At 49.0% G+C, this 27334-nt stretch overlaps 1 protein-coding gene across 1 annotated transcript in view; it reads right to left on the bottom strand.

The window, feature by feature from the left end:
* Nucleotides 1-27334, bottom strand: part of SLIT3 (slit guidance ligand 3) — a 584284-nt gene that overhangs the window by 10118 nt on the left and 546832 nt on the right. Inside the window, exons 28-32 of the mRNA XM_084761243.1 lie at nucleotides 21695-21834; nucleotides 18188-18281; nucleotides 11691-11828; nucleotides 9116-9356; nucleotides 6364-6494 (exon numbers count right to left, since the gene is read on the bottom strand). Of these exons, the coding sequence (XP_084617369.1) occupies nucleotides 6364-6494; nucleotides 9116-9356; nucleotides 11691-11828; nucleotides 18188-18281; nucleotides 21695-21834 (744 nt within the window). The remainder of the gene's footprint in view (nucleotides 1-6363; nucleotides 6495-9115; nucleotides 9357-11690; nucleotides 11829-18187; nucleotides 18282-21694; nucleotides 21835-27334) is intronic.

Raw genomic sequence — 27334 nt, forward strand, 5'->3', positions numbered from 1 at the left:
ATTCGGAAACAACTGCGGATTATGGAAGTTGCAAAGATAAAAACAGGAAATAGGTTTTTTTCTTTTTTTTTTCCACCCAGGCTCTTCAGTTAATTCCATCCGGCCCTCACCACCACACTTTTTCTGAGTGATGTAAGGGTAAAGTATGCATGTTGTGACCCTTGACCTCTGGATCCCTCAGCTGTGCCTCCCAAGGACAGGGCTGTCTTCTTACATAAGCCCAGCGTCCTGCCTGGGCAGGGGGGCAGTTACTGTTCATGCCAACTCTTTATGTGTCCAGATGTGCGGTGGCCCCAGTGCCAGCCCTTGTAGCAGGTTTCCGCTCCTACCACAGAGCCAGCCTAGGGGCCACTGCAGGTGCCACTCGGTTCTTGCCCTGGCTTTTCCCCACAGCTGTCCCTAGCCTGTCACTTCAGGTTGGCTCTGCCCACGCACCACCTGGATACTTGCTCCTTGAAGATGCTCTAAGAAACATCTGGGAGATAACAGTTCAGTATGATGTGATTTTTTTTCCCCCTTTCTTTTTCTGAGCATGTATGAAACAAACTCTCTCTGTTAAGATTTCAGTAATCTGTCTTTGTTCCACCTGAATCCGTTGTGTAACCCAGTTATACAACATCTGAGGGGAGAGTGTCTCGCATTATACAAGTGAACCTTACCTTCATTCTAGAACTGTAGAGTTGGCAGCATAGCGGAAGAGCACTGTTCACTCCCCTCCTGCCGCTAATATGTCCCAGAGCAGGGACTTATGGGCTGTGCACAGTGCTAACTCACCCGCTTGTATTAGTTGATGATTCTGTGCAATGGGCACTAGCTAACCTACTTCACAGAAAAACACACTGAGGTTGAGACAGGGCTCATGGGCAAAACGTTTGATTCTGTCCGTGGAAGGAGTTGGGAGGGAACAGTGGGAGGAGGTGACAGGAGTTTGGAAGGGTGTGAAGAAAGGGGTTCACTGGGGAGTCTGTAGGTCTGTCTTATCTGTTGGGGTGTAGGTGGCAGACAGGAGGTTCTCACTCTCCTTGGAGTCTCCTTGGGCTTCCCACTGCTTTTACAGGTCACAGGGACAGTGTCAATGAGTGTGGCGTTTCACAAGAGGTGAGGGAAAAGGCAGGGAGTGTACAGATTGGCTGGGCCATCCCCTCACGGCTGGGCAGGACAACAGCCAATCACAGAATGCCCCTGTCTCCGTGTCCTCCTCCACAAATGAGAGTAACCTGCCAGAATTATTGGGTGACCAAACTATTGGGAGAATGTGAACAGTTACTGGGGATATTTATGAGGGGTTAAGGAGAGACCTGGGTCAGTAGACGCCTAGTCTCGAACGCACTGGGTTGGGTCCCCAGAACCCACAGGAAAAGGCACTCTCCATGCTGCACATTAGCAATCCTAGCACCAGGGAGTCAGTTCCAGGCCAGTGAGAGACTGTGTCTCAAAAGAAGATGGACAGCACTTGAGAAACAAAGCCTGAGATGGTCTCTGGCCTCCATGTACACGTGCACACATGCGAACACACGCATACAGAGAACATGAACAGAAAGGACCCAGCATAGCTTGCACCTTGGTGATCCCTACTGTAGCTTTGACCTTGGGAGAAAGCAGTGGCACAGGGGAACACGCAAGGGCCTGGGATCCACCCAAGTCCTCCATAACCTCTTTCATGGCCATTTGTCCACATTTCCCTCCCTCACCTCCCCTGCTATCCACATGTCCTGTCTATCTACCCGTCCGCCCGTGCTTCCACTGAGGGCTCCGGGCCACACAGTCTTAGGTGCTGGGGACCAGTAAACAAATCATGTAGCCCACACTCCACTCTCTGTAACATCTCCTCTAAATCACACGACCAAATTTTGAGCATAAGGTCCAGTCAAGAAGCAGGAAATTGAAGGTCAGACAGGAGCTGAGACGGACCCGAGGGACCTGCGAATCAGGGATGGGGAGCTGATAGGCTGTGTGACCCTGTCAGAAGCATCTACCTGCTCTGAGTCATGAGTGAGGAGGGGGTGACCGAGGCTGCCTTTGCAGACAAGTTGACTTATGAAGGTTGGGGGAAGAGGGCTGAGCAGTTTTCTAACCAGGTGCAGCCCTGACCACCCTAGAGCTGCAGCTGTCCTGATGACTGAGCTCCTGTGACCCGTAACTGAGAGGAGGAAGGCGCTGTTCGGGCACTCAGCTGTGAAGGCTGCAGTCCATCGCTATTTTAAGGCCAGTGTTGGCAGAGGCCTGTTTACTTCTCGGTAGCAGGGAAGCAAAAAGAAAGGGGCTAAGTCCCAAGGTCCCAATGTTCCCTTTGTGGGCACGCACCACCCAGTGACCACTGCTTCCTCTTCCTTAAGCCCCGTTTGCTAATAGCACTACAGACTGGAGGTCAAGCCTTTAGCACACGGGCCTTTGGAAGATTATTAGAGATCCAAAGGCTAGCAAGCCGACTCTTGCGTTGGGCAGCCTCCTCATCAGAGGCAGCTATAAAGCCAGAAAAGTGGTGTGTGGCCTTTTCTTCCATTCCTTCCAGAACCAAGGAGGGGCAAGTGAGTCGAAGCAGCTATTTTCCTGTTCTGGATACACTCAGGCAGAGCAAGCAACACTGTTAGCTCCTTCCGGGAGGTTAGGCCCTTTTCTTTGTTCTGTCCTGAGCTCTGCAGGGCCAGCTGAGGCCTTGGTGCATGGTTGAGGGCCACCAGACTGGAGACAGTGCTTGCAGAAGATGCAAGAATCAAAAGGGCTGCAGGTACAAGTCTCTCTCCAGCCAGTGTTGGGTTCCCCTGACTCCATGACAGTTTTGCCTGCCTGCCTTACCTACCCTTAAAAATCACTGTAGGGGCCGGAGCGATGGCTCAGTGGACAAAGAGCTTACTGTGTAACAGTGAACACCTGAGGTTGGGTCCTGGCGGCCTCATGAAGGCAGACAAAGTAGTGTGTATCTACAATCCTAGAGTTACAGAAAGATGGGAGGCAGAGACAGGAGAGTGCCCAGAAGTTTATAAGATCAGCCAGCCTGGCACACACAGCAATAAACAAGAGAGCCAGCATCAAACAAATGGATGGGGAAGATGGACACATGGGGTTGTCCTTGGACCTCCACATGCATGCCCTGGTTGGCTTGCACATGCCTGCCCTCATGATCACGGACACACACAAAGGTTTTTTTTTTTTTCACAGTTGTAAACATTGGTCTTCCAAAGCAAAGTATCAGTGGAGACAACTGCTACGCTGCTAATGACGACGACTACGACAACGATGGTAAAAATCAAAACTAAATCCTCCTGTTTGCTCTAAGAGAAATGGCCATGATGCATTGCCAAGCTCTGGTGATTAGGCTCCTTGAGGTACCATTGGGGGTTTCATGGTCTGAGAGCCTTCCTCACGCCCACTGGGGCCCACATAGAGCCAGAAGCAAGTGGTGGCAGCAAGTGGTTGCTGTAGCCAGGCTGGAGGGCTCCTGCCTAGGGCTGCTATGGCCAAAGGCATTGCCAGAGGGGCCCACAGAAGTCTCTTCTGCATTTAAAGATGTGTGTGTGTGTGGTGTGTGTGTGTGTGTGTGTGTGTGTGTGTGTGTGTGTGTGTGGTGTGCCGGGAGCTTTCAGAAGCCAGAAGAGGATGCTGGCCTTCTAGAACTGGAGTTACAGTGACCTCGAGCTGCATGCTGATATGGGTGCTGGGAACCAAATCTGGCTCTTCTGCAAGAGCAGCAAATGCCCCTGACCTTCTACCTTCTCTTGCTTTTAATAGTGGCATGGGGTAAGGGCAGGAGCTAAAAATCTTCATGCAGCCCTAACAGGCCCGCAGGCAGAACACCTTTCCTTCTTTGGAAACAGGAGACTAGCTGCCCAGGGAGTTAGGGTGCCTTACGAAGAGTCTCAAGTGGAAATACTGGGGTCAGGACTTCAGCCGCCCAGCTATGGGACTCTAGGGCGCTGTATGAGATTATCAGGCGGTCATTTCTCCCGGATGCCGAGAGTGACCAATAGGTGGCGACAGAGCCCTGCAGGAACAAAGCGTTCCCTGCGAGTTCCCTGCAAGCAGCCTGGTCCTACAGACCCAACTCTAGCAACTGACTCCTGTACCCCAGTGCCACAGCCTGAAGCCACACAGTGGGAAGGTGGCTCTAATGGAAACCTGACCTGTGTCTAAGGCCAAGCTCTTCCTATCCTGCCTGGGTTTCCTCTGAACAACCGGGCTTCCCATCCCTCAAAGAGGAGTGATGCTGTTCACTGGTTCAGATGCTGCCCATCAAGTAGGCAGTGAATAGGCTTGTGCTAATTCAAACTGCCAGGGTATGCGCTCTGCCAGTGAGAGCTGACGCATACATGGAGTTTTTTAAAAAAATTTTTTAAATTTAATTTTAACTTATGTGCGTTGGTGTTAGGGTGTCAGATCTTGGAGTTTGTCTCCCTGATAGCTTCAGATTCATTATGTCTAGGATAAGAACTGAAGATGTATATTTCTGTATTTGTTTTTTAATTTTTTTTTCGAGACAGGGTTTCTCTGTGTAGCCTTGGCTATCCTGGACTCACTTTGTAGACCAGGCTGGCCTTGAACTCATGGAGATCTGTCTGCCGCTGGGACTAAAGGTGTGCGCTACCACTGCCCGGCTATTTCTGTATTTATACCATATCACTAGGTATTGTCACCTCAGAAACATACTCTGCTCTCAGAATCACTGTTTCCTCCTTCTCTTGCTTGTTTCTTCCATCTCCCACTCCACTGTGTGTGTGTGTGTGTGCTATGCCCTCTAGCCCAAACTGCTGTTGAGCCTTTGCTGTTCTGTTCTGGAACTCACTATGTAGACCAGGCTAGCCTTGAACTCATAGAGCTCTGCACACGCTTCTCGGCCTTCTGAGCACTGGAATTAGAGATCTTTGCTACGATGATCAGTGCAGGCCACTGGCTTTACCCAGTGGTTTTCAAACAGGGTCTGCTGGAGGAGAATTGGAGCCATGGAAGCCTGCCCCGCCTCTATGTATCAACTGTCTTAAAGTTTCAGCTGGAGACAAGATTTAGTTAACTGGACCTGCTCTTCACCAAACCTAATGAATCAAGATTTTACCTCCCCACAGGGAGTGTGGCCTCTCTTGTTTGTAGAATTGGCCTGAGTTTGGCCCCTGGCTTTCTGTGACTCAGGGGTAGCACAGACTGGTATTAAAAGTTCTAGTGGTTATTAAAAACCATCATAAAATAGAAACAACCTATAACTTTAATCATTATTTGGTAGAGAGTTGAGCGCCCATTATTCGAAGTGACTGGGATCAAAAATAGTTTTTCAGAGTGTGCTATCTGCTTGCAGTTTACGGGCTGACTGTCGCCAATCATAAATGCTTTAAAAACTGAAAACATGGGAATCATAAAGTTTCTGATTCTGGGGAGTTATTTCCCATGAGGGAAGCTCACTCCCATCCTTTACTAAACGACAGGAAACATTCAGGATGAATGAGCAAGTCTGTGAGAACGCAATTAGGTAAGACTGGAGTGAGTAAGCTGAGTGTTGGCTTAACGCGACACGTGACACATGAGGGAACTGTTGCACAGAAGTCATGTCAAAACCACATGCTGCAGTCTGCAGCTTACGGTGTCCCCCCACCCCCACCCCAAAAGGCTTGAGTGCTGAAGGCTTGCTCCAGAGTCCGTGGTGCTACTGGCAGGTGGTGGAATCTTCAAGAAGTAAGGCCTATGAGAGAAGTCCTCTGCTCGCTGAGCAGCACAGCCTGAAGGGAATGGTGAGGCTCCGGCCTCTCTCCTCTCTTTGGCTTTCCAGCTGCTCACCTCATGGCACTCGCTCTAATACATGCTTCACACCATGATTAGGAAGCCAAATGACCACAGACTGAACTCTCTACAACCGTGAGCCAAGAGAAACCTTCCCTCTTGATAAGTTGATCATTTCTGGTATTTTGTTACAGCTATAGCAAGGTGCCCAACCTATAGGGTAACTGTTAAAAAAGGTGTAAGTTTAGGAAACACTGTCTTTCAGAACAGTTTGAAAGTCATTTAAGCACAGTCCGGGTTCCCTGGGTGCTCTTGGAATTTCCTCTCCTTGAATTGCATGCTAATTGCCCTGCTCTCTTTCTTAAACTAATAAAAGATTAGGATGACATTTTGAAAAGGGCCCCTTATCAAGCAGCCTCGTCTCTATTGGAGCACCTGGCTCCACTCGTGGTAGCCAGCTGGCCATTTATCTTACGGTAATGAGGTGTCATCTCCCCACACGGGCCTGCCTTCCTTTTCTGCTTCTGCCTGCAGTAGCACCTTTCCCCCTCCCATCTGCCACTCTGTGAGAAAGGTGTCCCTGTGGGACAAGAGGCCCCAGAGTCACCTGGTAGCTACTCTCCAGGAACATATTCTGTGGCTGATGAGGGAGGCCTTTACCTGTACACCGTGGTTGGAGGAGAGCTCAGGCTGTCATACACCAGCCTCACATGGCCTTGGTACAGCTCCAGTGCCAAAGGGTCGTTGTCTCCCTTGTAAAGAAGGATGCCATTGTCTTTGTCAGTGGCCACCTGGGGACAGCAAAACGGGGATGTGTGGGTTAGGACTTACCCAAGTTGCAACATCCCCTCACCCACTTCTAGCACCCCCTTGATGTGGCTGCCTCAGAGCCTAGACCAGATTGGAATTCAAATCCATATTCCTTTCCCCATCTGGGCCATTTGTTCCAGAAGGCAATGCTCAAAGATTATATTTCAGCAAATGCTGGTTGGGCAAATTTGCTTCAACAAATAGGCATTGAGCATGTACTATGTGCCCTGACATTAGGGTCACTGACCCCTCAAGGATGCTCAAGTCCCTTACATAAAAGAGTATCTGCAAGGGGGCTGGAGAGATGGCTCAGTGGTTAACAGCACTGGCTGCTCATCCAGAAGTCCTGAGTTTAATTCCCAGCAACATAGCTGCTCACAACTGTCTATAGCAGGATCCAATGCCCTCTTCTGGCCCTCTATACGCAGACAGAGCATATATTAAATAAATAAGTAAATAAATAAAGATAAATAAAGAGATAGACAGATAGATAAGTCTTTAAAAAAAAAAAAGAGTATCTGCATTGAATCCATGGGCTCCTCCCACGTGATTTGCATCCTCTCTGGATGAATGACAACACCTGACATAGAGAAAATGCTATGGTAAAAGCTGTAATGCATACATAGCAGTTACCATCATGCAGAACCTTTGAGACTGCAATGCAACTTTGCCATCTACAAATTTACACCAGAGACTGTGCAGTCAACTTATTTAAAAAAAATCACAAATTGCCGGGTGTGGTGGTGCATGCCTTTAATCCCAGTACTTGGGAGGCAGAGGCAGGAGGATCTCTGTAAGTTTGAGGCCAGCCTGGTCTACAGAGTGAGTGCAGGATATCCAGGGCTACACAGAGAAATCCTGTCTCGAAAAACCAAAAAAAAAAAAAAAAAAAAAAAAAAAATCACAAATGAAACATCTCATAATGCTTTAAATAAGTGTCCATTTTGGTCTGGATTAGAGTCATAGCTATCCTTGGCTATGGACTGATGGCTGTCGGTTGGACATACCTGGTAGGGGCTAAGTATGCCCTCACATGTTCAACATAGTGGCAATTTTCTTTAAAGTGTTTTTGATCTGTGGCTGGTTGAGTGTGCAGGCGTGGAAACTGGGCTGGTCCTATCTATGCATGTCAGGAGGTCTGAGCTCGGTCTGCCCCTCCTACTAGTGTACAATGTGATCCAAAGTACCTGCCCCTTTGAAACCCCTGTCTCTCCACAGGGAACAAGGAATAGTCACAAACAAAGGCAAAAGACCACAATTTAATTCCATGTATCCCATGAAGCAAGCAGTATGCTCAGAGCCATCAGGGAAGTTGTAACTATACCATCGTCTGGGGTTCACCCCAGAGCAAGTCAGCATGAGTCTCTGTGAGCAAACCTGAGTTAAAGCTCTGCATAGGATTCTAGGTGCCTGAGGCGAGAGGCCAGGCTTCAGAAGAAGCTGACCCACTGGCCAGCAGGCTCCTCAGGACTGGGTGTGCAGCAGGGACATCTGACTGTGCATTTGGATGTCAGGAACACGGGGAGCTGGTGGGGAGGAGTCAGGAAGGGAGCAGGGGGTGCTGTGGAAGTTAGAGCTTCCTGCTTGTCCTAGCACCGGCCCCAGTGCTGCAGTCCTGCCCACTAGTCAGGCGCTGCAGGGAGAGCATCTTCTTGTGGGTCCTTCAGCCCCACGGCCTGGAGCAGAGCCTGCTGTGTATAGGTGCTCAAGACATCTTTGCTGAACGAGTATAGAAGCTCCAGATTAAATCACTCAGCTAAGGTCGCAGAGCCCCATCGTATGCCCAGCAGTACCCAGCAGTCCCTGGGCTGCTAATTGGCCAGCACTGCCCAGCTGCAATGCCGGGCCTATGCTGTTAAGAAAACAACTTGGTTCATACTAAACCTTTCTTTTCCCATTCCCTGATGTGTCCTGCTTGCTTGTGCCTCTAGGCCTGTGGTTCTCAACCTTCCTAATGCTGTGGCCTTTAATACAGCTCCTTATGTTGTGGTGGCCTCCAAGCATAAAGTTGTTTTGTTGCTACTTTATAACTATAATTTTGCTATGGTTATGAATTGTAATGTTAACATCTGATATTTCTGATGGTCTTAGGTGACCCACCCCATGGAAGGGTTGTTCAACCCCCAAAGAGGCTGTGAACTGCTGCCCTCTGCATTTGCATATGCAGATCTCTCAGTCACCTCAGTTTCTTATCCTCCCTAAAATTTAGACAAAGTCTTCTTTCGGATCTCACTTAGCTCTTCCCACCTCTGGACAGCCTTCCCTGTTTCCTCCCCAGGAATGTGTCTTTGTCTGTGCTCCTTCAGCAGCCAGCATCCCTTGTCACATCTCTTTTCCTGTCCTCCTGGCTTTGGCTTATATACCACTGGGTCCCCACTGTCCAGCCCTTGATAGTTGTGAAACTGATTTTTTTTAAAAGGATGAATGAGCGAGGCAGTGAGGAGCTGTTGCCTGCTGTGAGAATCGCCAGGGGTTTCTTACTGACTGCTCTGGGCCGGCTTCTGGCAAGCTGAGCCCCGTCTCTGATATTCTGGGAGAGGCGGCAGCCTTGCTAACAATCTGGGAACCCTCAGCTGTAGTTGGGAGAGAAGAGTATACATACCTGGAGGGAGATGTTGGCCTGGGGCCGGACCTTGGCGGAGGCCAGTTCCACGTAGGAGTCCTTGCCCACAAAGTTCACAGTGATGAGCTTCTCACACCTGGGCCCAGCGAAGCCCGGGGGACAGCGGCAAGTGGGCTCCTGCTGCACCACGATGCACTGCGCCCCGTTCTGGCACTCATACTGGTCGCAGGGGCTGGTCTGTAGCAGAACCATGGGTGGGGGGTGCTCACAGAAGAGCCCACTGGGAAGAGGGTGTGGGAGAGAGGAGGCACCCAGAGTTATTGATAAAGAGGAGAGCTGTAGTGGGAGGTCCCAATCTTGGCTCTAACCACTGACTGAGTCCCACAGATTGTCCTCTGATCTCTACAAGTGTGGTGCGGTGTGAGGGGGTGTGTGTCACACCCACACACCCACACACACGATAAATGTGAAAACTAAAAGAATAACTGAATCAGATTAGAATGAAGATTTTGGCCAGGAAATTCTGCTCTTACAAAGGCGTTCTCATACCTGTAACAACACGCCGGGCCTTGAGAGCACTGTGCTAAAAGTGGCCATAAAGGCCAGCACCTGATTATTCAAATGAGACTGTTCAAATGGAGAAGTCGGGTTCGTAGGGACAAAAAGTAGAATGAGGTTGCCAGCGCTACAGGAGGGAATGAGGGGGGGGTTGTTGATGGTGCTGGGGTTGGAATGTTGTAAAGTGTGAAGAGCCCTAGAGATGGAGACACACGGCTGTAGGCGAGCTACCATGTGACAAGACTATTTTAAAACACTAATTAGGGGAGGGATGTCCTCTGCCCCCTCAACCCTCACTACCTGAGGCAGTGGGGAGAGCTGACCCCAGCGTCATGAGAATGGGAGAATTAGCTCTGCACCTTGCCTGGGAAAAGCAGTGGAGCTGGCCGTGGTGGTGAAGGCACAGGTGAGCCATCCCTGAGGGTGTGAGCGCAGGAAAGCTGGCCTACCCCTTCACAGTCGGCAACACTTGGGAGAGTGGACCCTGAATCCTGTCTGGGAAGCACAGGAGAGCTGGTTCTGGAGGCGTGAGTGTAGGTGAGGGCATGAGAGCAGAGGAGCAGACCCTGCCTCCTGCCTATGGTGGCAAGGGGAGGCCTAGCCTGAGCAGTGCTGGAGAGCTCCCCCTGGTGGTGCTGATAAGGGAGAGCAGGCAGGGGGTACCCAGGCCCAGATCCAGGGCTCTGAATTGGCCCATCCCAAAATCTGCACATGGTTGGGCCATGTGAAAGGGCCAGTGCCTGTGTGTGTGTGTGTGTGTGTGTGTGTGTGTGTGTGTGTGTGTGTGTGTGTGTGTGTGTGTGTGTGTGTGTGTGTGTGTGTGTGTGTGTGTGTGTGTGTCTGTCTGTCTGTCTGTCTGTCTGTCTGTCTGTCTGTCTGTCTCTCTGTGTTTATTTTGTGGGGTAGGTCAGGGAGGTTGCAAGGGTGAAGGGCAGATATGAGGGGATGCTGAGGTGAGAAGGACTGGGATAAATGATCTGACACTCACAAAGGATCAATAAAAACTTTTTTTGTTTTGTTTTGGTGAGACAGGGTTTCTCTGTGTAGCCTTGACTGTCTTGGACTCACTTTGTAGACCAGGCTGGTCTAGAACTCACAGCGATCCACCTGCCTCTGCTTCCCAAGTGCTGGGATTAAAGGTGTGCACCACCACGCCCGGCTTGATTCAATAAAAACTTTAAAGTATTGGGATTCAAGGTGTACGCCGCCGCCGCCACCACCTGGCATTTTTTTCTTTTAATTTTACATGCACTGGTGTTTTACTTGCACGCATGTCTGTGTGATGGTGTCGGGTCTCCTGGGACTGGAGTTAAGACAGTTGTGAGCTGCCATGTCGGCGCTGGGATTTGAACCCAGGTCCTCTGGGAGAGCAGCCAGTGCTCTTAACCACTGAGTTCTCTCTAGCCCCCTGCCTGTGACCATTCTTAACACTGTTGAACTGTTTCCTTAGGCACAGGTGAGGGCTAGGGAGAACTTACAACCCCTTCTTGGTTCCCTGTCTTGGAGTCTATGTCAAAGTTAATCTGCATATTTTGTATTCATGGCAATCAGTGCCATGCTGATTTCAGGCTGAGTGCCCTTTAAGTATGGTCCCTGCTCCTCCACTTTCCTGCAACCCCATGCCTAACCCTTCCAGTGCGGGTTGAGGGGGACCTGGAGCCCAGGCTGACTTTCTCCATACCCCACAGGCATCTACCCACCTGACCAGTGCCTCTTCTTTGACCTTTGTTTGACCTTTCTTCTAGCATAAATTCCAGAGGCTGATCCCAAGTGGCCTACTGAGTCACCTCCATCTTTTTCATTATCTTTTATTATTTGATGCTAGGGACTGACCTGGGCTCATATGCATGCTAAACACTGAGCTATATCCTCAGCCCTCATGTCTTTTTCTGCCAGCAAGATGCCAAGAATACTAGCCACCCCACAAGCTGGACTCCAAGATGGTGGCATCTTCCATTAGGTAGAGTCACATCCTACTTGGAGTTGCCATGGTTAGCTGCAACCTGCTCCCTTATCTCCCTGCCCCCCCTCCTTTGGATGCTCTCCTCTGCCATACCTGAAGCCCTGGGGGCAGATGCATGTGTAGCCATTGACTGCATCCACACATTGAGCTCCATGGCGGCACTTGTGAGCTGCACAGTCGTCGTTGTCTGTCTCGCACAGCTTTCCGCTGTAGCCAGGTACACACTCACACCTGGAAACACAGGCAGAGAGAAGCTTGCTCGGGGTCTGCCAGTTCGCTTGCAGGTGCTCTTGTGTGTTTCCCCTTGCCAAACCTCTCACTCTGCCTACTCCAGTTCCTTAAAGGTTCACCGGGCCTGCCTCTCCTATGGGCTCTGCCTCTGCTACTTGTGGTCCATGGCCTTTGTTCCTAGGGTCAAGGTCTGACTGCTTGAACTGTAGGGGATGGGACAAGTTTTGTTTTAAGAACCTGGCTGGGAGCACCGGATGCATCACACAGCTTTTGGGTCAGATCTGGTTCTTTCTACTTCGAGTTGACATTCTGGGTGTCCCTGGTGCCAGACACCTGGCTGAGAACCTTTAGGGAGCCTCTTATCAGATCCTCAGGGGTCTGCAGGGGTGAGCCCTAGTCGAAGCGGCATTCAAGCCTCCAAAGCCCCATCAAGTGAAAGCTACACTTACTGGGTCAGATGCTATTTTACAAGTACTGGCCTCTCTATCTTGTATGTTTTCTCAAAGCCACTGGTTGTCAATAAACTGTACAGTGCAGAGAACACTGTGTAAAGTCAGGCTGTGCAGTATAGAGATGATGCCAAAGGATGAAGGAAAGGATGGCGTCTGTACTGTTATCATCTTTGCTTTATTGCTTGTTTGGACATCTGAACTAAGGAAGGATTAAAAGCTCTTGTTTCCCAGAGGACGGGATGGAAGGAGCTGCCCTTGCTTAGGCTCCAGTCCAGCTGGTCCAGCCCTTACCCAGAGAGCAGTGGGTCCACAGCCCTACACACTACTCTAGCACTGAAACCAAGTCTGTATGTGGTCAGAACATGTGTCTGTGGCTTATCCGTTTGGGGTTAACACAAACCAGAAACCCTTGCACAGAAACAGACCTGAGAGTGCCCAGGCCCAAGGCACCTCCAGAAACACACACACGCACACAGTGTTCACTGGCATTGCTCCCTCCTGCAAAGCCTATGCCCGCCCATCAGCTCAATTCTGCTTGGCAGAGTAAAAATCAAAATGCCATCTGTCCAAGTCAAAAGGAGGGAGGGCAGAGGCAGGAAATTCAGGGCAAGCACCCTCAGGACCTGACTCTTAAAAAAAAAAAAAAGTATACCACTGGGCATGGAGGCAGGTGGATCGCTGTGAGTTCGAGACCAGCCTGGTCTATAAAGAAAGTCCAGGACAGCCAAGGCTATACAGAGAAACTTTGTCTCCAAAACCAAAACAACAACAACAAAAGTGAAGAGACACTCATCCTCCCTCCCTCACAGACAGTGGGTTAGAAAGACCCCCAGCACCATACAGAGCTAGGTAAGTGGATGGCTAGGCAAGATTCTAGAGGGGCATGGTGACCCTGCAGAGACAGTTCCAGGATCTGAAATCTGACTGGGTGGGCCCGTGTATGTTCAGGTGTGGTGAACTGTACTAGGTTCCTACCAGGTCATCTTCACGTACCTGTCTGCAAATCTAAGATGTGCAGACTGCCGATGCCTCAGAGCATATTCTAGGGGCATGGTCTACCAGAGTGGGTTTTTGTTTGTTTGTTTGTTTTTGCTTTGTTGTGTATTTGCTTCTGAGACAGGGTGTCTTTATGTAATCCAGGATAGCAAGTTCCTGTACTGGAACTTGCTCAGTAGACCAGCTGGCTGGGCTTGAACTCAGAGATCTGCCTGCTTCTGCCTCCTGAGTGCTGGGATTAAAGGCCTGTGCTACCGCTGACCATTGTTCATTTGTTTTTAAGATAAGGCCTTATGACAAGGCCAGGTTAGCCTCAAGTTTCTCAGGGTACCTAGGCTGGCCTCAAACTCTCGACTCCTCTACCTGGGTCTCTAAGTCCTAAGTGTCTACTACCAGGCTGAGGAGATGAGGAGAACCTGCTGTTCTCACACAGAGGCCTGAAGCTCAGTTTCCAGCACCCACAGCAGGCAGCTCGCAGTCACCTGTAATTGTGATGCTGGTGGGGACCTGACACCCTGTTCTGGCCTCTGCAGGAATTTGCACATGCATGCATACACACAAACACATAAACAAAAAACATCGGGGTGGGGGCAGATTGAGAGAGATGGTTCATGATTAAGAGCATCTGCTGCTTTTGCAGAGGGTCCAGGTTTGGTTCTTAGCATCCACATGGCAGATCACAACAAGCATATACGTATGTATGTATGTATGTATGTATATTTACATACATAAAATAAAAATACATCTTTCAAAATTTTAAGAAGTGTCTGCCATCATAACCTCAACCTGTTTTCTAAGGAAACAAACTAGAAATCTGAGGCATTGGGAAATGTGCTTTATTTCAACACTTTAGCTGCTGGTAAACCTGGGCCTGGTGGAGGGATACAAAGGGACGGGAAGGCCAATATAATATGAACAGGGCCCAATGATATATGTACTCGAATATGTCACAATGAAGCCCATTATTTTGTTAAATAGCTTAAAAAAAAAAAACCAAGCAAGCAAGCAAGCAAACAACAACAACAACAATCCCCTAAAACAAAAATCCAAACCACACTCCAGCTGTGACAAGCATCTCAGTTTGCATTACCTGGATACAAAGGAGCCCTGGAGAGCAGCTGAAATTAACCAGATCTTCCCCAAGGTGCAAAGGGCTCCCCAGCACTTAACAGGATAAAGCCAACCCTGAGAGCTTGGAGTTCAAGGCAGCTGATGGGTAGGGAAGCTACTCTCACTTCCAAACTCAGTGGTGCAGGCCTGAAGGCGGAACTATCTACAGAGCCTGGTCCATAGAGTGAGTTCCAGGACCTCCAAGGCTACACAGAGAAACCGGTCTCAAACCAACCAACCGACCGTGGCCTCTGACCCAGGGAAGCACGGCAGGGCCTGGCCCTACATTCCTAACACACTTCCATGAGATGCTGGTGTTAGGTTTAACTTTTTTTTTTAGTATGAAATTATTTTTATTTTTAGCTCAAAATAAGTGCTTAACATTTTGCCATAATCAAGACCAAAGACAAACCCTTGAAAAAAAGGGAGGAAGCACATTTCCCTTCCCTGGGGAACCAGTGAGGCAGACACTGTGACTGTGACATGGCTTGTTTCTTCCCTCAGGACAAGTCTAGGCAAACCAAACAGAAAGCTCTCCTGGGCTCTTCCTCTACTGTCAGCTGTATCTATCCGGGCTGAGCCTGCTGGGCGTGGTAGGATAAGAGCCAAACCCTCCCAACCCCAGGTGTAACATGGACAAGTGACTTGAAACCAGGGCCCTTTAACCTGTCCGTAAAAACCCTTCCTAAGGAGATTCGGTGAGGGTGCCACCTTAGGTGGCGGCATGGCTGAGGTTTTGGGTTTAATTTTTTTAACCACTATATTTTATTACAATTTATTAACTGAGCGTATGTCACTTACAACCCGACTAACCGAAACAATATGAAAGGATTAAGAAACACAACAACAAAGCAGTAAGGATGGATTGTCAGTTCCGAGGAATGATTCCCTCACGCCCCACTCCCTTCCCCGCCCACCAGCGTACTCAGCAGGATTTCTTTTGCTGAAATCTGATGTAACCAGAACCCGGAAGCCTTCCCCTTGAGTGATTCTCTCTAGGAGCAACGGTGGAGAGATGAACAGTAAAAACTATCCTAAATCTCCGAAAAGCCCTGCCTCCAGTTCTGGGCTCATTTATATATCTCCTCCCAGAGTCTGTTCACGGCATCTTTTCAGCTGGCAACAATCAAGTTCCCGCACGAGGTGGTTGATCTTTTAATGGATTAACCTCACCTGTTCTCTCACAAGACCGTTCCGATCCCGGCACTTGGGATCCTAAAGAACAGGTTTATCTCTCCTTCATGCTGGTTTGAGGAGCTTGCTCCCCATGGCAGGGGCTACACCACACTTCTCAGACTACAGAGGCAGCAGCAGGTGGCGCCACTTCAACTCTTTTTGTTTTCAAACGTTTTTGCTCTATCTTTCACGTCGTCGATAGCACGAGAAATTTGTGTTGGATCTAGGGACCATGGACCAAGGACTGCTGGAATCTCTGGATTTAGCTGAGAAATCAGCCAGACCTAGATTGACCAGCAGCCCCTTTCTCTCTCTTAGTTCCCTGGCAGCTAGCTGGGTGTGTGCGTCACTGGGTATGGGCTGTGAGGGCTGCAGTTTCTCCGCTGGAAGCTTGAAGTCTTCTTGAGATGAAGGACTGCACAGAGTTTTCGGTGTACACAAGTCAATGGGATCTCTGCTATTATGTTCAGGGCCTCTGCGCAGATCTGTCTGACATTGAGCCCTCATTAAAGTGTCTCCAAGGATGAGCAAAGGTCATCCCGACTGCATCACCCTCTCTCACTAATGTCCCTCTAGGCTGCTGGGGGATATCAGGTGTTTGATGATGAGAGGGGAGGGGGACACAGTAATAAAAATGCCCCATCGGGGAGCACAGATTATTGTTTTAAATGCATTCCATTATAAAAACTACCATCACTGAGTTGGCTTCTAGACTTTCTGAGTCACTATCTCCTAGGAGCCAGGACATGACAAACAAGTAAGATGACTCAAGGGAAGCCTGGCTGGTGCCTTTCTATCCTATATTGTCCCTTGATTATAGTAGAGGGTGAGGTTTTCAGAATCAACGTCAGAGGACGGAGGAAAACCTGGCAGCTCTAATGCTCGGTGTCCACAGCCACCCCTGACCCAGCGGCCATGGCCTGCTGCTGTGTGCTTTCAAAGTCAGTGCCCTCTAAGTTTGCTGCCTCTTCACTTGGTCTTGAACGCTACTCATCTTTTCAGCCTGTAGCTCTGAGGGCTAGTCACCACTCACTGTTCCTTCCCGACACACCCGAAGACCTTTGCCTGACAGTCTGGGCTTCTCTGTTTTGGATCCAAGCATGACTTTTGCGCGTTTCATCTCTCCAGTTTGCACTTCATACAGTTTTGTCCACCTGCAGCACACAGCCTGGTATGTAGTAAATAGAAGCTTTCAATTGATGTTGGGTCCTGGGGTGGTGGGAGTGTGGAAGTTGCACTCAGGTGACACTGCCTCCTGGAATCCCTTCCTTCCTCTGAGGGGCATGAGCAGACAGGAGGATGTGAACGGGGTGGCTCACAGAGAAGCTGCGGCTTTCTTTATCTTGGCCAAGCCTTACACCTCTTGCAGTTCCTCTGGAGATGAGTAATATGCCCAGGATGGCACCGTAGAAAAGGACAACACAGACCTGGGGGAATGGCTCAGTGGGTGAAGTGTTTGCTGTGCAAGCCTAAGGACCCATGTTTAGATCCTCCAGAACCTACATAAAAGCCAGACATGGCCAGCGTGGTGGCACACATGTTTAATCCCAGCACTCAGGGAGGCAGAGGCAGTGGATCTCTGTGAGTTCCAGGCTAGCCTGGTCTACAAAGCGAGTCCATAACAGCTAAGGCTACACAGAGAAACCCTGCCTTGAAAAAAAAAAAACCCAACCAACCAACCAACAACCCCCCCACAAACAAACAAAAACAACAACAAAAACAAAATACCACCATCAACAAAACCAAACCACAAAAGCCAGCCAGCCATGGCGTCACAAACTTCAGGCTTAGTAAGAACGTCCTTGTCAATATTCCACATCAACTTGTGACCTACACACAGGCCATGTTGACGAGAGCACCAAACTGTACATGTGCGCACACACACACAGAAAAAGAAAGAAAAGAGACAGCACATGGGAAGATACACCCAGGCTCAAGAACTTGTGGTCTTTTGCGGCTGCCTCTTCCTAACTCTCAGATTTGCTCATGTGGTCCCCTGTTGCTAACTGGCTCTGTTGCTGGAGATGGAGGAGACAGCTGCACCCATGGCAGTGGCTGCTGAAGTGACCGATTCACAGCTCCTGGTCCTACTCCCTCCCTCCCACAGGTGCACAGTCTAGCAAACTTTCTGTGGTCACGGGGAAGCAGGACCTCGAAGGCGGCCCATCAAGAAGGCTACACATTGAGAAAGTGACAGGACATCCATTCAGATGGTGGCGCTAGCTCCGGTGGCTCCTTCTGTGGATGGCCCCACCTTTTCAGCTCTGGAAAGGAGAGCTACGCTAAGAAAGAGAGGAGAAGGTGGGAAAAGAGAATGAGAGGACAAAGGGAGGGGAAGAGGAAGAGGAAGAGGAAGAGGAAGAGGAAGAGGAAGAGGGGACGTATCCATCTCTTTATCTTTTTCCACCATCAGAAAAACACAGAAAGGAAGAAACTAAAAGACAACGGATACTTGTGGAAATATGACTGGGCCTGGGTCGGAGACACATGAGTACAGGAGAGAGGAAGATGGGGTGACAGGCTGGTCAGGGGGACCCAGGCACCACCTGACTTGGGGCCTCAAACCCAGGCTGTTGGAGGCAGAGTCCTCAGGACCCCATGCCAGAACATGAGGCCTGGCCTTACCTGAATCCTTTGTCCAGGGAGATGCACTTGGCCTCATGTTGACAGAGGTTCATCTCAGGTACACAGTAGTCAATTACCTCATCACACAGCTCCCCTGGAGGGCAGAGGGCAGAGAAATAAGGCATCGGGGAGGATATCGGGGGTCACCGAAGCCATAAGGCCAGACTTGTCCCACCCCAAGTCATAGGTCCTGGACACCAGGAGCCCTACATTCTTCTCTTGGTCTATCCTGTCTACTGGACTCCTGACTCAGTTTCCCTAGAGTGACAATGAGAAGATCCCTGTTATCTCTCCTGGGCAGTCAGTATCCTCTGGCTGTTTTTCTTATATTTTTGGTTGTAAGCCCAGCCTTTAACGGCTGAGCCATCTCCTCAGCCCCTGGCTGTTTTTCTTGATCTTCCTGGAGCTGTTGAAGCTGAAGCCACAGGCCAGACCCTGACCTTGGGCTACACTTACTCACATTTCTCCCCATTCACCACCTGTGTATTGAGTATCATCTACGAGTGAGGTATGGAACAGGAGCTGGGAACACAATCATCTTTTCCCGTTGCTTAGTGAGAGTTATCTGTGGACAGGCAGGGAAGTTACTACTCCGGGTTGTGAATGCTACCATAAAGGTAAACAGTGGATGTTGGGGGGTGGGGGGGTGGGGGGGCTTGAGAAACAACTCACAATCTTTTTGGGGCCAGAGGAATCTTCCTGGAAAAAAATGGGCAAAGCATGCCTTATCTGCTACAGGTAAGAAAGCCCTTTGGATGCTTCGGAGAAGGCAATAAAGAAACCTGCAGTTCTGATCCCTGGATATACTATCTTGGAGGTTCACAGCACTGCAAAAATGTCCAATATGTCATAAACACCCAGGGATAGGGCTTGCGGATAAACTTGATAAGCTGGCATCACCTGACATGTGTGTTAGGAATGTAAAAAGAGGGTGAGGAGGCAGGACTGTATCACGGAGTAGAGACTAGTTTAAAGCCAGGATTTTATTTTATTTTTGTACATTAAATATTGTACTTGTTTTCATTTTTACGGGTATAGGCGTTTTGCCTGAATGTATGTCTGTGACCACAGGCATGCCTAGTGCCTGAGGAGGTGAGCCCTGAGCCACCATGTGGGTGCTAGGCCTTGAACCCAGGTCCTTTGAAAGAGTAGCCAGTGTTTTTAACTGCTGAGCCTGAACTTTATTTTTGAAAAGCCAAGTAGAAAGTGATCTAAGAGAGGAAAACTTCTAACCATAGATGCTGTTTCCCGGAAGGTAGAGAGGGGGTTGGGGTCAAGAGGGGAAAAAGAGAGAGAGAGAGAGAGAGAGAGAGAGAGAGAGAGAGAGAGAGAGAGAGAGAGAGAGAGAGAGAGAGACAGGAAGTATAAAGGTGGCTGGGCAGTGATTGCAGGAGTCTGGCGTCTGCTGTGGTGGGGACAGTCTGACCCCTGCCCTGCTCTGACTTGGACCTGACCTGCACCTGTCTACATTTGTCCAGGGAGGGGCACTGTGTTCTTGGGCGGCCTCCCCCTCTTCCTAGTCCCCCGCAGTCTCGGGGAATAGACAAGTGTCTCTTGGTAGGATGTGGATATGTTTTGAGACAGAGAAACCATAACACTTCCCCCTCTCCGTTGCAAACTGCAACACACCTGCAGTGTAGCCCGGTGACCTGCAGATATCAGGCAGGGTGCCTTGGGGCAGGTGACACAGCTCAGTTTCCCACCTTCATGCCCATCTGCATGTTGGGAATTTTTAAAGGGTCTGTCTCTGCCACAGGGCAAATCTGAGCCTCTCTACCCTCCCCTTAGTGGATGGCATTGCAATGTGTGATTTAATTTTGGCCTTTTGATACAGAGTTTCTCTATGTAACAGCCCTGGCTATTCTAGGTTTCACTCTGTAGACCAGGCTGGCCTCCAACTCACAGAGATCTGCCTGACTCTCAAATGATGGGATCAAAGGTGTGTGTCACCACTGCCCGGCTGAGCATTATTGTTTTGCAAGAAATATTTAATGCTGCGGAGGGCTATCTCTTGTCTTAGGTAGGCAGAGGAAGCTGAGGCCACACTGTAGCCATGATGTCTCTAGAAGGTTCCTTCAGTGTTCTGCATATAGCAGGTGCCCAATAATGGCTGCCTGTTGCCAATGCCAACTCTTGGTTACACCCATGCTCTCAGAAGATGGTGAGAGGCACGGCATAGGGAGGTTTCCCTGCACATGTACCCAGCACAAAGGTTTGCCTGCGTCCAGGAAGCTCGGAGCCAAGAGAAGAGAGGGTCTTTCCCATTAGCCTTGGCCCAGGCCACAAGCTCCAAAGCTGTACTGGAGAATCAGCCCTTGAGCCGAGTGAGGGCTTGACAGCAAAGTCTCGGTGGGGCAAAGGGAGTGTCTGCATGTCCTCTTCTGCAGGTATGACAAGCGCTTCCAGATACCACCTCTGCCTCCTCCCTCCGGCTCCACTTTACAGACGAGCAGGGCTCCCTATACTAGGGCACGGGGACCCCTAAGCAGAACCATCGCATTTCTCTTTGTTTCTGTTTTGGATTTCCAGATGATGTTACTTAGAACACAATATGTCTAGGTCTGTAATGTGGTGTGGGGTCGGGTAAGAAGAGACCGAATACACTGGGAGTGGACACAAGCGGCAATCCTTACAGCGGGAATGCTCACAATTCTACCGTGCCAGTTTGGGTCATGGCTCCAAAGAGATGGCTACTGCTATAGGCAGTGTTTCTCAAGAGTTTATACTTTCTGCTGTTTTCTAAAACCACGGAATTAAATTCTGTAGAATCACTCTTCAAAGAATGCATGCAAGTGAAGTCTGGGATATGCTCTCTCAGGTCGACTTCACAGACAGGCTACTTGCATCAGCTGGTGACAGTCTGCTTCTCAAGCTAACTATACCCATGAGGGGTTGTAGATGTAGGAAACCGAGGCGCTGGGCGTTGGTGGCGGGTGGGTGGGTAGGGACTCCTGAGGAATCTTCCCCTAGGATCAGTTCTCCACTGTGGTCTCACATCCCCCTGGCCTTCTCCCACTGAAGGTCGTGTTTCTCAGCCTGAGCTTTAAGCTCCCTATGAGAAGGAACCGGGTCTTGTTCAGTTTTGCATTCCCGGCCCCTAGAAGAATTGCCTGGAAGACAGATTTCCGGACCTAAACCAAGCACCAACTGTGACAGTCTCTCTCTGGTCAGCCTCAAGCACGAAGGGTTCCTAAAGGAGGCGGTGGCTGGGCTTTAAGCGCTGCACAGGCAGGTGGGAGGGCCTTGTGAGTTCCGTTGCGAAGCGGAGAGAAATCAGAGGTTTACTTGGGACAGGGTGAAGATGGAGGAGAGGGACAAACAACACAGGAAGTATTGGGGGAAGCCTCTCTCGGTATTGGCATCTCAGTCTCTTTAATACAGAGGGGAGGCAGTGTCCCTCTTCCTCCAAGGATACCGCTAAGAAAATCGCAACCTCTCAGTGACATCCTCAAGCCCACTCCACCCTACTCCACCAGCACGGGAGCACATTCCCCCAAACAGCTTTACCTGTGTAGTTAGGTGGGCACACGCAGGCATAGTTGTTCATCCCGTCCACACAGGTGGCATTGTTTTCACAGTCGTTGTCCTCACAGTCATCTGGGTTGATCTCACACCGTTGTCCCTCAAAGCCCAGGGGGCAGGAGCAACTTTAGGGATGTGTGTGTAGAGAGGGGAGCGTTCCAGGGTCAGGGAACAGGGAGGGTTGTAGAGGTGGGCAGGAAGGTAGGGTGGCAGGGGTGGAAGGGGGCAGAAAACACAATTCGTCAGGTTTTTCTTGTGGCTGTGGTGGGGAGAAGCTCTAAGACACATTGGACACTGAGGCCTTGGGGACCCAAGTAGGAAGACCCAAGGAACCAACAGAGCCGTTTTGTCTAGCTACCCATTTCCAGGCCACGTTCTGGCCCCCCACTTTCCCTGTTGCTTCATCCCAGCAAGGCTTCTACACCTCCCTTGCAGCTGGAAGCGGTTTCCTGGAAATGGCTTAAATCCCTGGCGTGCCGTGTGTTTGAATCCCCCCCCTTTCCTTTGACTCCTCTGGGGAGTAAACGGTGAGGGCCAGAAAAGCACCCCCACGTAATGTGTCATTCTAAGGCAGACTTTCTATGTTGAGGGGTAAAGAGGGCATCTTGGGCAAGGTCACAGCTCCGCAACTAGGCACAAGGGAACGCAGTCTGGTCTGGTCCTCTAGAGATGTCTGACCTTGGGTAGTCATGAGATTTAAAGATGGTAGAAAACAAGTGGAGGGGCACACAGCAATAGAAAAAGTACTCTTGATACCTAGTTCTAGGGGGAAAAACCCCACCATAACCATCTCTCTGATTTCTATTCCTGACATGTCCTGCCACTCCGGCTTCTGGGGAGATGGAGTGGGATGACCCCTCTCCTGTCAAGACGCAGACCCTTTCTGAGCTTATCTCAAAGGATGTCCATCAGCAGGTGCATTTTTTTTCCTTTTCCTCTGCTGTGGTGCATCTGTTTGAGATTACTTTCTCCCCCCCCCCCCTTTCCTGGCAAACCTTGCTCATAGGAGTGGGCACGCAAGGTTAAACGAGAACAGCTGAAGGCTGGGTGGGCAGCGGTGAAGCAGCCAGGGGTTAGAAGTGCTGCGGGGCAGGAGGGTCTGATGAAGTGGCTCTGGGAAGTTCACTCTATCTGGGCCCATGTTCTGGTCAGGGAGTTAGGGCCATCCAGGAAAGCAGCTCCAATTTAGACCTGAAGTCTCTACTTCGCATATGGATTAAAAAGTAAAACTAAACCAAGAGAAAGCCAATTGCATGGCCCCAGAATTCCACTTTAGCCATCTCCTCACAACCTGAAAAAAATCACAGCCTACAAAAGTCCAAGGACTTCTGAGGGTCGAACTCATGTGTAGCACAGCAAAAAACAGCCCTTATTCCCTCTCTCTGTTATGGACCCAGGGCATCATGAAGAGGGCCAGTTCTTTGTAGCCACACAGGGGCAGTTACTCAAAGATCAATGACTTTAACTGTTAGTCCCCTCCCCCCCGAAAACCAATTCCTTTGTTTTTTCTGGGGTCTTTGATTGCCTGGCAGGGGCAACAGACATGATGGATGGTCAACAGAGTAGATGTTGCTAATGGTTCGAAAGAGGGTGAGGAGGGTGTTAAAGTTTCCTCTGTCCTTATCAGGTACCTCGAAGGGGTTCTCAAGATGAAGCTTTATAAACGGCGGATTGGGACCCCATATGGGAGCCTGTAACTGAATGTAGGGATTGTGAAAATTCTGGCAACAGCAAAAGGTTTCTGAACGAACACAGTCCAAAATTTAATTAAAAATCAAATGCCTAATGAATCCCAGGTGTTTGTGGCAGCGCTTGCTGGTGCCACATCACATGACTTCTCTGCAGCTTTGGTTCTGAGCATACGTGTGGCCTTTGCACTGGTGTATGCTGTCATACCACACTGCACGAAACACCTCTGCACAGACTGGAGACTTTCATATACTAGGAATTGCAGGATTTTACTGTACCCATGCAGTTTTCTACTGTTATGGAAACATAATGGTTTGAATACAGAAATGTAAATATTAATAAAGTTTTAAAACTGATATAGTCTTTACTTTTAATATTTTCTTACCATAACTCCTCATCAGTTTAGTATATCTTTGGACTGTATTGTGTTAGAATGTTTAATTTTAGAAATTGCTATTTGACACTTTGGTTGTAGGACATAAAGAAATCAAGCTAGAACTAATTGGAAAGCTTTCTCTCTATTGACTAGATTTCATAGTGTTAAGAAGGTTCTATGCAGGACTCAGAGGGAGAAAAGTATCCTTAGTGGGCTTACCCAGTGGTAGATCTTGCATGCTATAATACTGATCTTCCAGGTAAGAGGTTATACAGGTGTACTAGTAACATCAACTGTTTTGGGTGTAGCCAACTGCTGATTGGATTTGAGGCCTACTCCATGGAAGGGAATACCTGCCTGACAACTGTATACTTGGCCAAAGGCCCATGGCTCAGGAGGTCATAGCTCAAGGAGGGAACCTACTACTGTTGATTTGCTCAAGGGACAGATTGTGTCTCTTTATGTTTATACCCATAGATTAGAACTACTGTCAAAGTTGGGTGGCAAGTCTGGAGTATAAGTGACAACAGAGTACTCAGCCCCAAATGGGACATTTATATCATCAATCCCCAAGGCTCATCAAGGAACATCAAGGAGGGGTGGAAAGAATATGAGAGCTGGAGGATGGGAAGGAGCGCAGTGGGACACGGTCTTTCAGGAGTGGTATAGGGGTTGCTCTCATGAACGCATGGCAGTTACCGTTAGCTATACAAGGCCTGCATTAGATCAGGCCAGTCAACCTTCCGGCATGGAGGTGAAATGGGAGAGGAGCCATGGGCAGCTGCTGGCTGCTGGGGGTTGGGTCACTTTTCTGAGGTATGGCTGTTGGTAGGCTGCCCATGCTCTGGTGGATGGCCCCACGCTCATGCATATGCAGGCGGTACTAATTGGACCCAGTGGGATATTAAATAAAAAGGAGATGAGGGTGGAAGGCAGATGCACTGGTTGAGATCTGGGCAGAGTGGGAGGGGTTATTTGGGTTGGATATGACCAAGTTACATTGTCCACATGTGTGAAGTTGTCAAGGAATAAATAATACTCTAAAATGCTACTGGGGTTGCTGACTTGAGTGTCATAAAAAGTTATGCTGGATTTTTGGCTTGGGTTTAGGATGGAATTTCCAACCATTTCTGATACATCTCTGTCATTCCATACCATGTCTTTATGCAAAATGCTGTTCTAAATGTTGTACTTTAAAATATAAAAATATCTATAAATTCTAAAAAAAACATTGGAGGTGCTTTATGTTCTACAGTACCAAATATTTAGCCAACACTTAATTAATCTCATTAGTATACAAATTTATCTTTGTCTTTAATACATAGTAATATAGATAGATAGATGATAGATAATATATAGACATACCTAAGAATTGTTTAAAAATAAATTTATTATTATACTCTAGGCATGAAAGAATATGAATGTTTCATATACTTTAAAATATTAAAAATAATTTTATATGGATGGGTGTTTTACATGTATGTATGTATGTATGTATGTATATATGCATGTATGTATGTCTGTGCACACATGCATGCAGTACCCACGGATACCTGAAGAGTTCCAGGTGACTGGAACTGAAATTATAGACAGTTGTGAGCTACCATAAAAGTGCTGGGAATCCAACGTAGGCCCTCTGGAAGAGTAGCTAGCGTGCTTAACCACTGAGCAATCTCTCTGGTCCAGACTTTTTTGTTTTTTAAATATACTTTACTAGCAAGGGTTGAATAAAAATATCCAGGGCAAAAAGGGGTCATGAGTAGAAATAATTTGAAAAGCCCTAGCCAGGATGACTCCAGGAGCAGTTTTTATCTATCTATGTATCTATGTATGTATGTATGTATGTATGTATGTATGTATGTATGTATCTATCTATCTATCTATCTATCTATCTATCACCTACCTAATTCATTTATTGGCTTGTCTGTTTTACAGTTTTTGCAGAAATGCTCTGTGGATGAGCTACATCTCCAGCCTTGGCCTTGGCTCATTTGGTGAGCAGGCAATGCAGCAAGATGGAGCACCTGAGTGGAGAGGGCAAGTGTTGCTTCTGGAATTCTGGCACTTTAGAGGTGCTATGCATTGGATTGTGGGCCTCTGAAAAATAATGGAATGAGGTGCTACTCCTCTGGACCTTGAATGTGACCTTATTTGGAAATGGAGCTAATGCAGCTTCGATGATAGGTTGAAGACATAGGAGGGCAGATTCCCAATCCAATATGGCGTCCTTGTAAGACAGTGTTTCTTAACCTTCCTAATGCTGCTGCGACCCTTTAACACCGTTCTTCAACTATAAACATTACTTTGTTGCTACTTCATAACTGTAGTTTTGCCACTGCTGTGAACTGTAATATAAATAGCTGATATGCAGGATATCTGATATATGACCCCTGTGAAAGGGTCATGTGATGTAAAAGGGGTCCCGGCCCACAGGTTGAGAACCACTAGTGTAAGAGGACAGTGGTGGGGAGACACACAGCCCAAGTGCTCTGCGATGAGGCAGATTAGCGCTACAGTGATACAGCTGTAAGCCAAGGAGCACCTAAGACTTCAGTAAAGTGGAATCCAGGACTAGACAGGCAGTGATGCCCCCTCCCACTGGTTTTAGAAAGAGCTAGGTCCTGCACACACTTGGGTGTTGGGTGCCAGGTCTCCAGCACTGTGGGGGAATATTTCGATTATTTTAAGCCTCCTTGTCTGAGCAGTTGGGAAGACGTAGGAACTGACTCAGGATTGAAGAGGGTGGTGAAGCTATTCTTCATAAGCGCCCCCTGCTGTGTCTCTGCCTGCCTGCTGGAGTGCTGTACTAGGGCAGAAGGTGGCACCTCCAGGAGCACACACAGACATGCCATTCCCTACATAGATAGTTAAGTTTCCAGTTCACATGAAAATTGTCCAAGATGGAAGGTGAAGCAGGGCCCTGTCAGAGAAGCTCTGCCCCCACCACAGGCTTGAGTTGGGGCAGAACCCATCCACTTTCTTCCCTGGGGGTACACTTCCTGACTGGAACCACCACAGCCATCTCCTCTCCTGTTCTTGGTGAACAGAAGTGGGTGCTTTGACTGACTGACCGCAGGAACAGCGCCTGCGGTCCACTTTTCAGGAGTCCTGGTTGGGTGTGGCTGGCTTGGCAGGGGGACGCATGAGCCAGCTGGGTTCTCTGGCGATTTCTTCCCCAGACCACACAGCAGCCTCTGGCTGGAGGGCTTTTTGATAGTTAATTATGTGCAATTTGGGCTTTGACGTTGCCCGGTGTCTGCCTGGCACCAGGGTCTCATCTTTACTGTGAAGGGACTGTTGCCTAACCCGATGTGCTGTGGGAGGCCTCCTTTTCCAGTGATCTACTTCTGCTGGGCAAAGTACACACCTGAAAGCTGCTGGGAGACAGATGGGCCACAAGCGTCACCCCTAGCAGTTGCCGCCTAGTAAGAATGGGCTAGAAGCACCATTAGAAGAACCAGGAACCAGAGCCAGGATATGCGTGGGACCATTCGTCTCTGTGTCTCAGTTTCCTCTAGGCTCAATGCAGACAGAACCGCCCCTCCCCCAATACAAGTGTG

This window comes from Acomys minous, assembly GCF_964271855.1.
Source record: "Acomys minous genome assembly, chromosome: 16".
NCBI classification, from domain to species: domain Eukaryota; kingdom Metazoa; phylum Chordata; class Mammalia; order Rodentia; family Muridae; genus Acomys; species Acomys minous.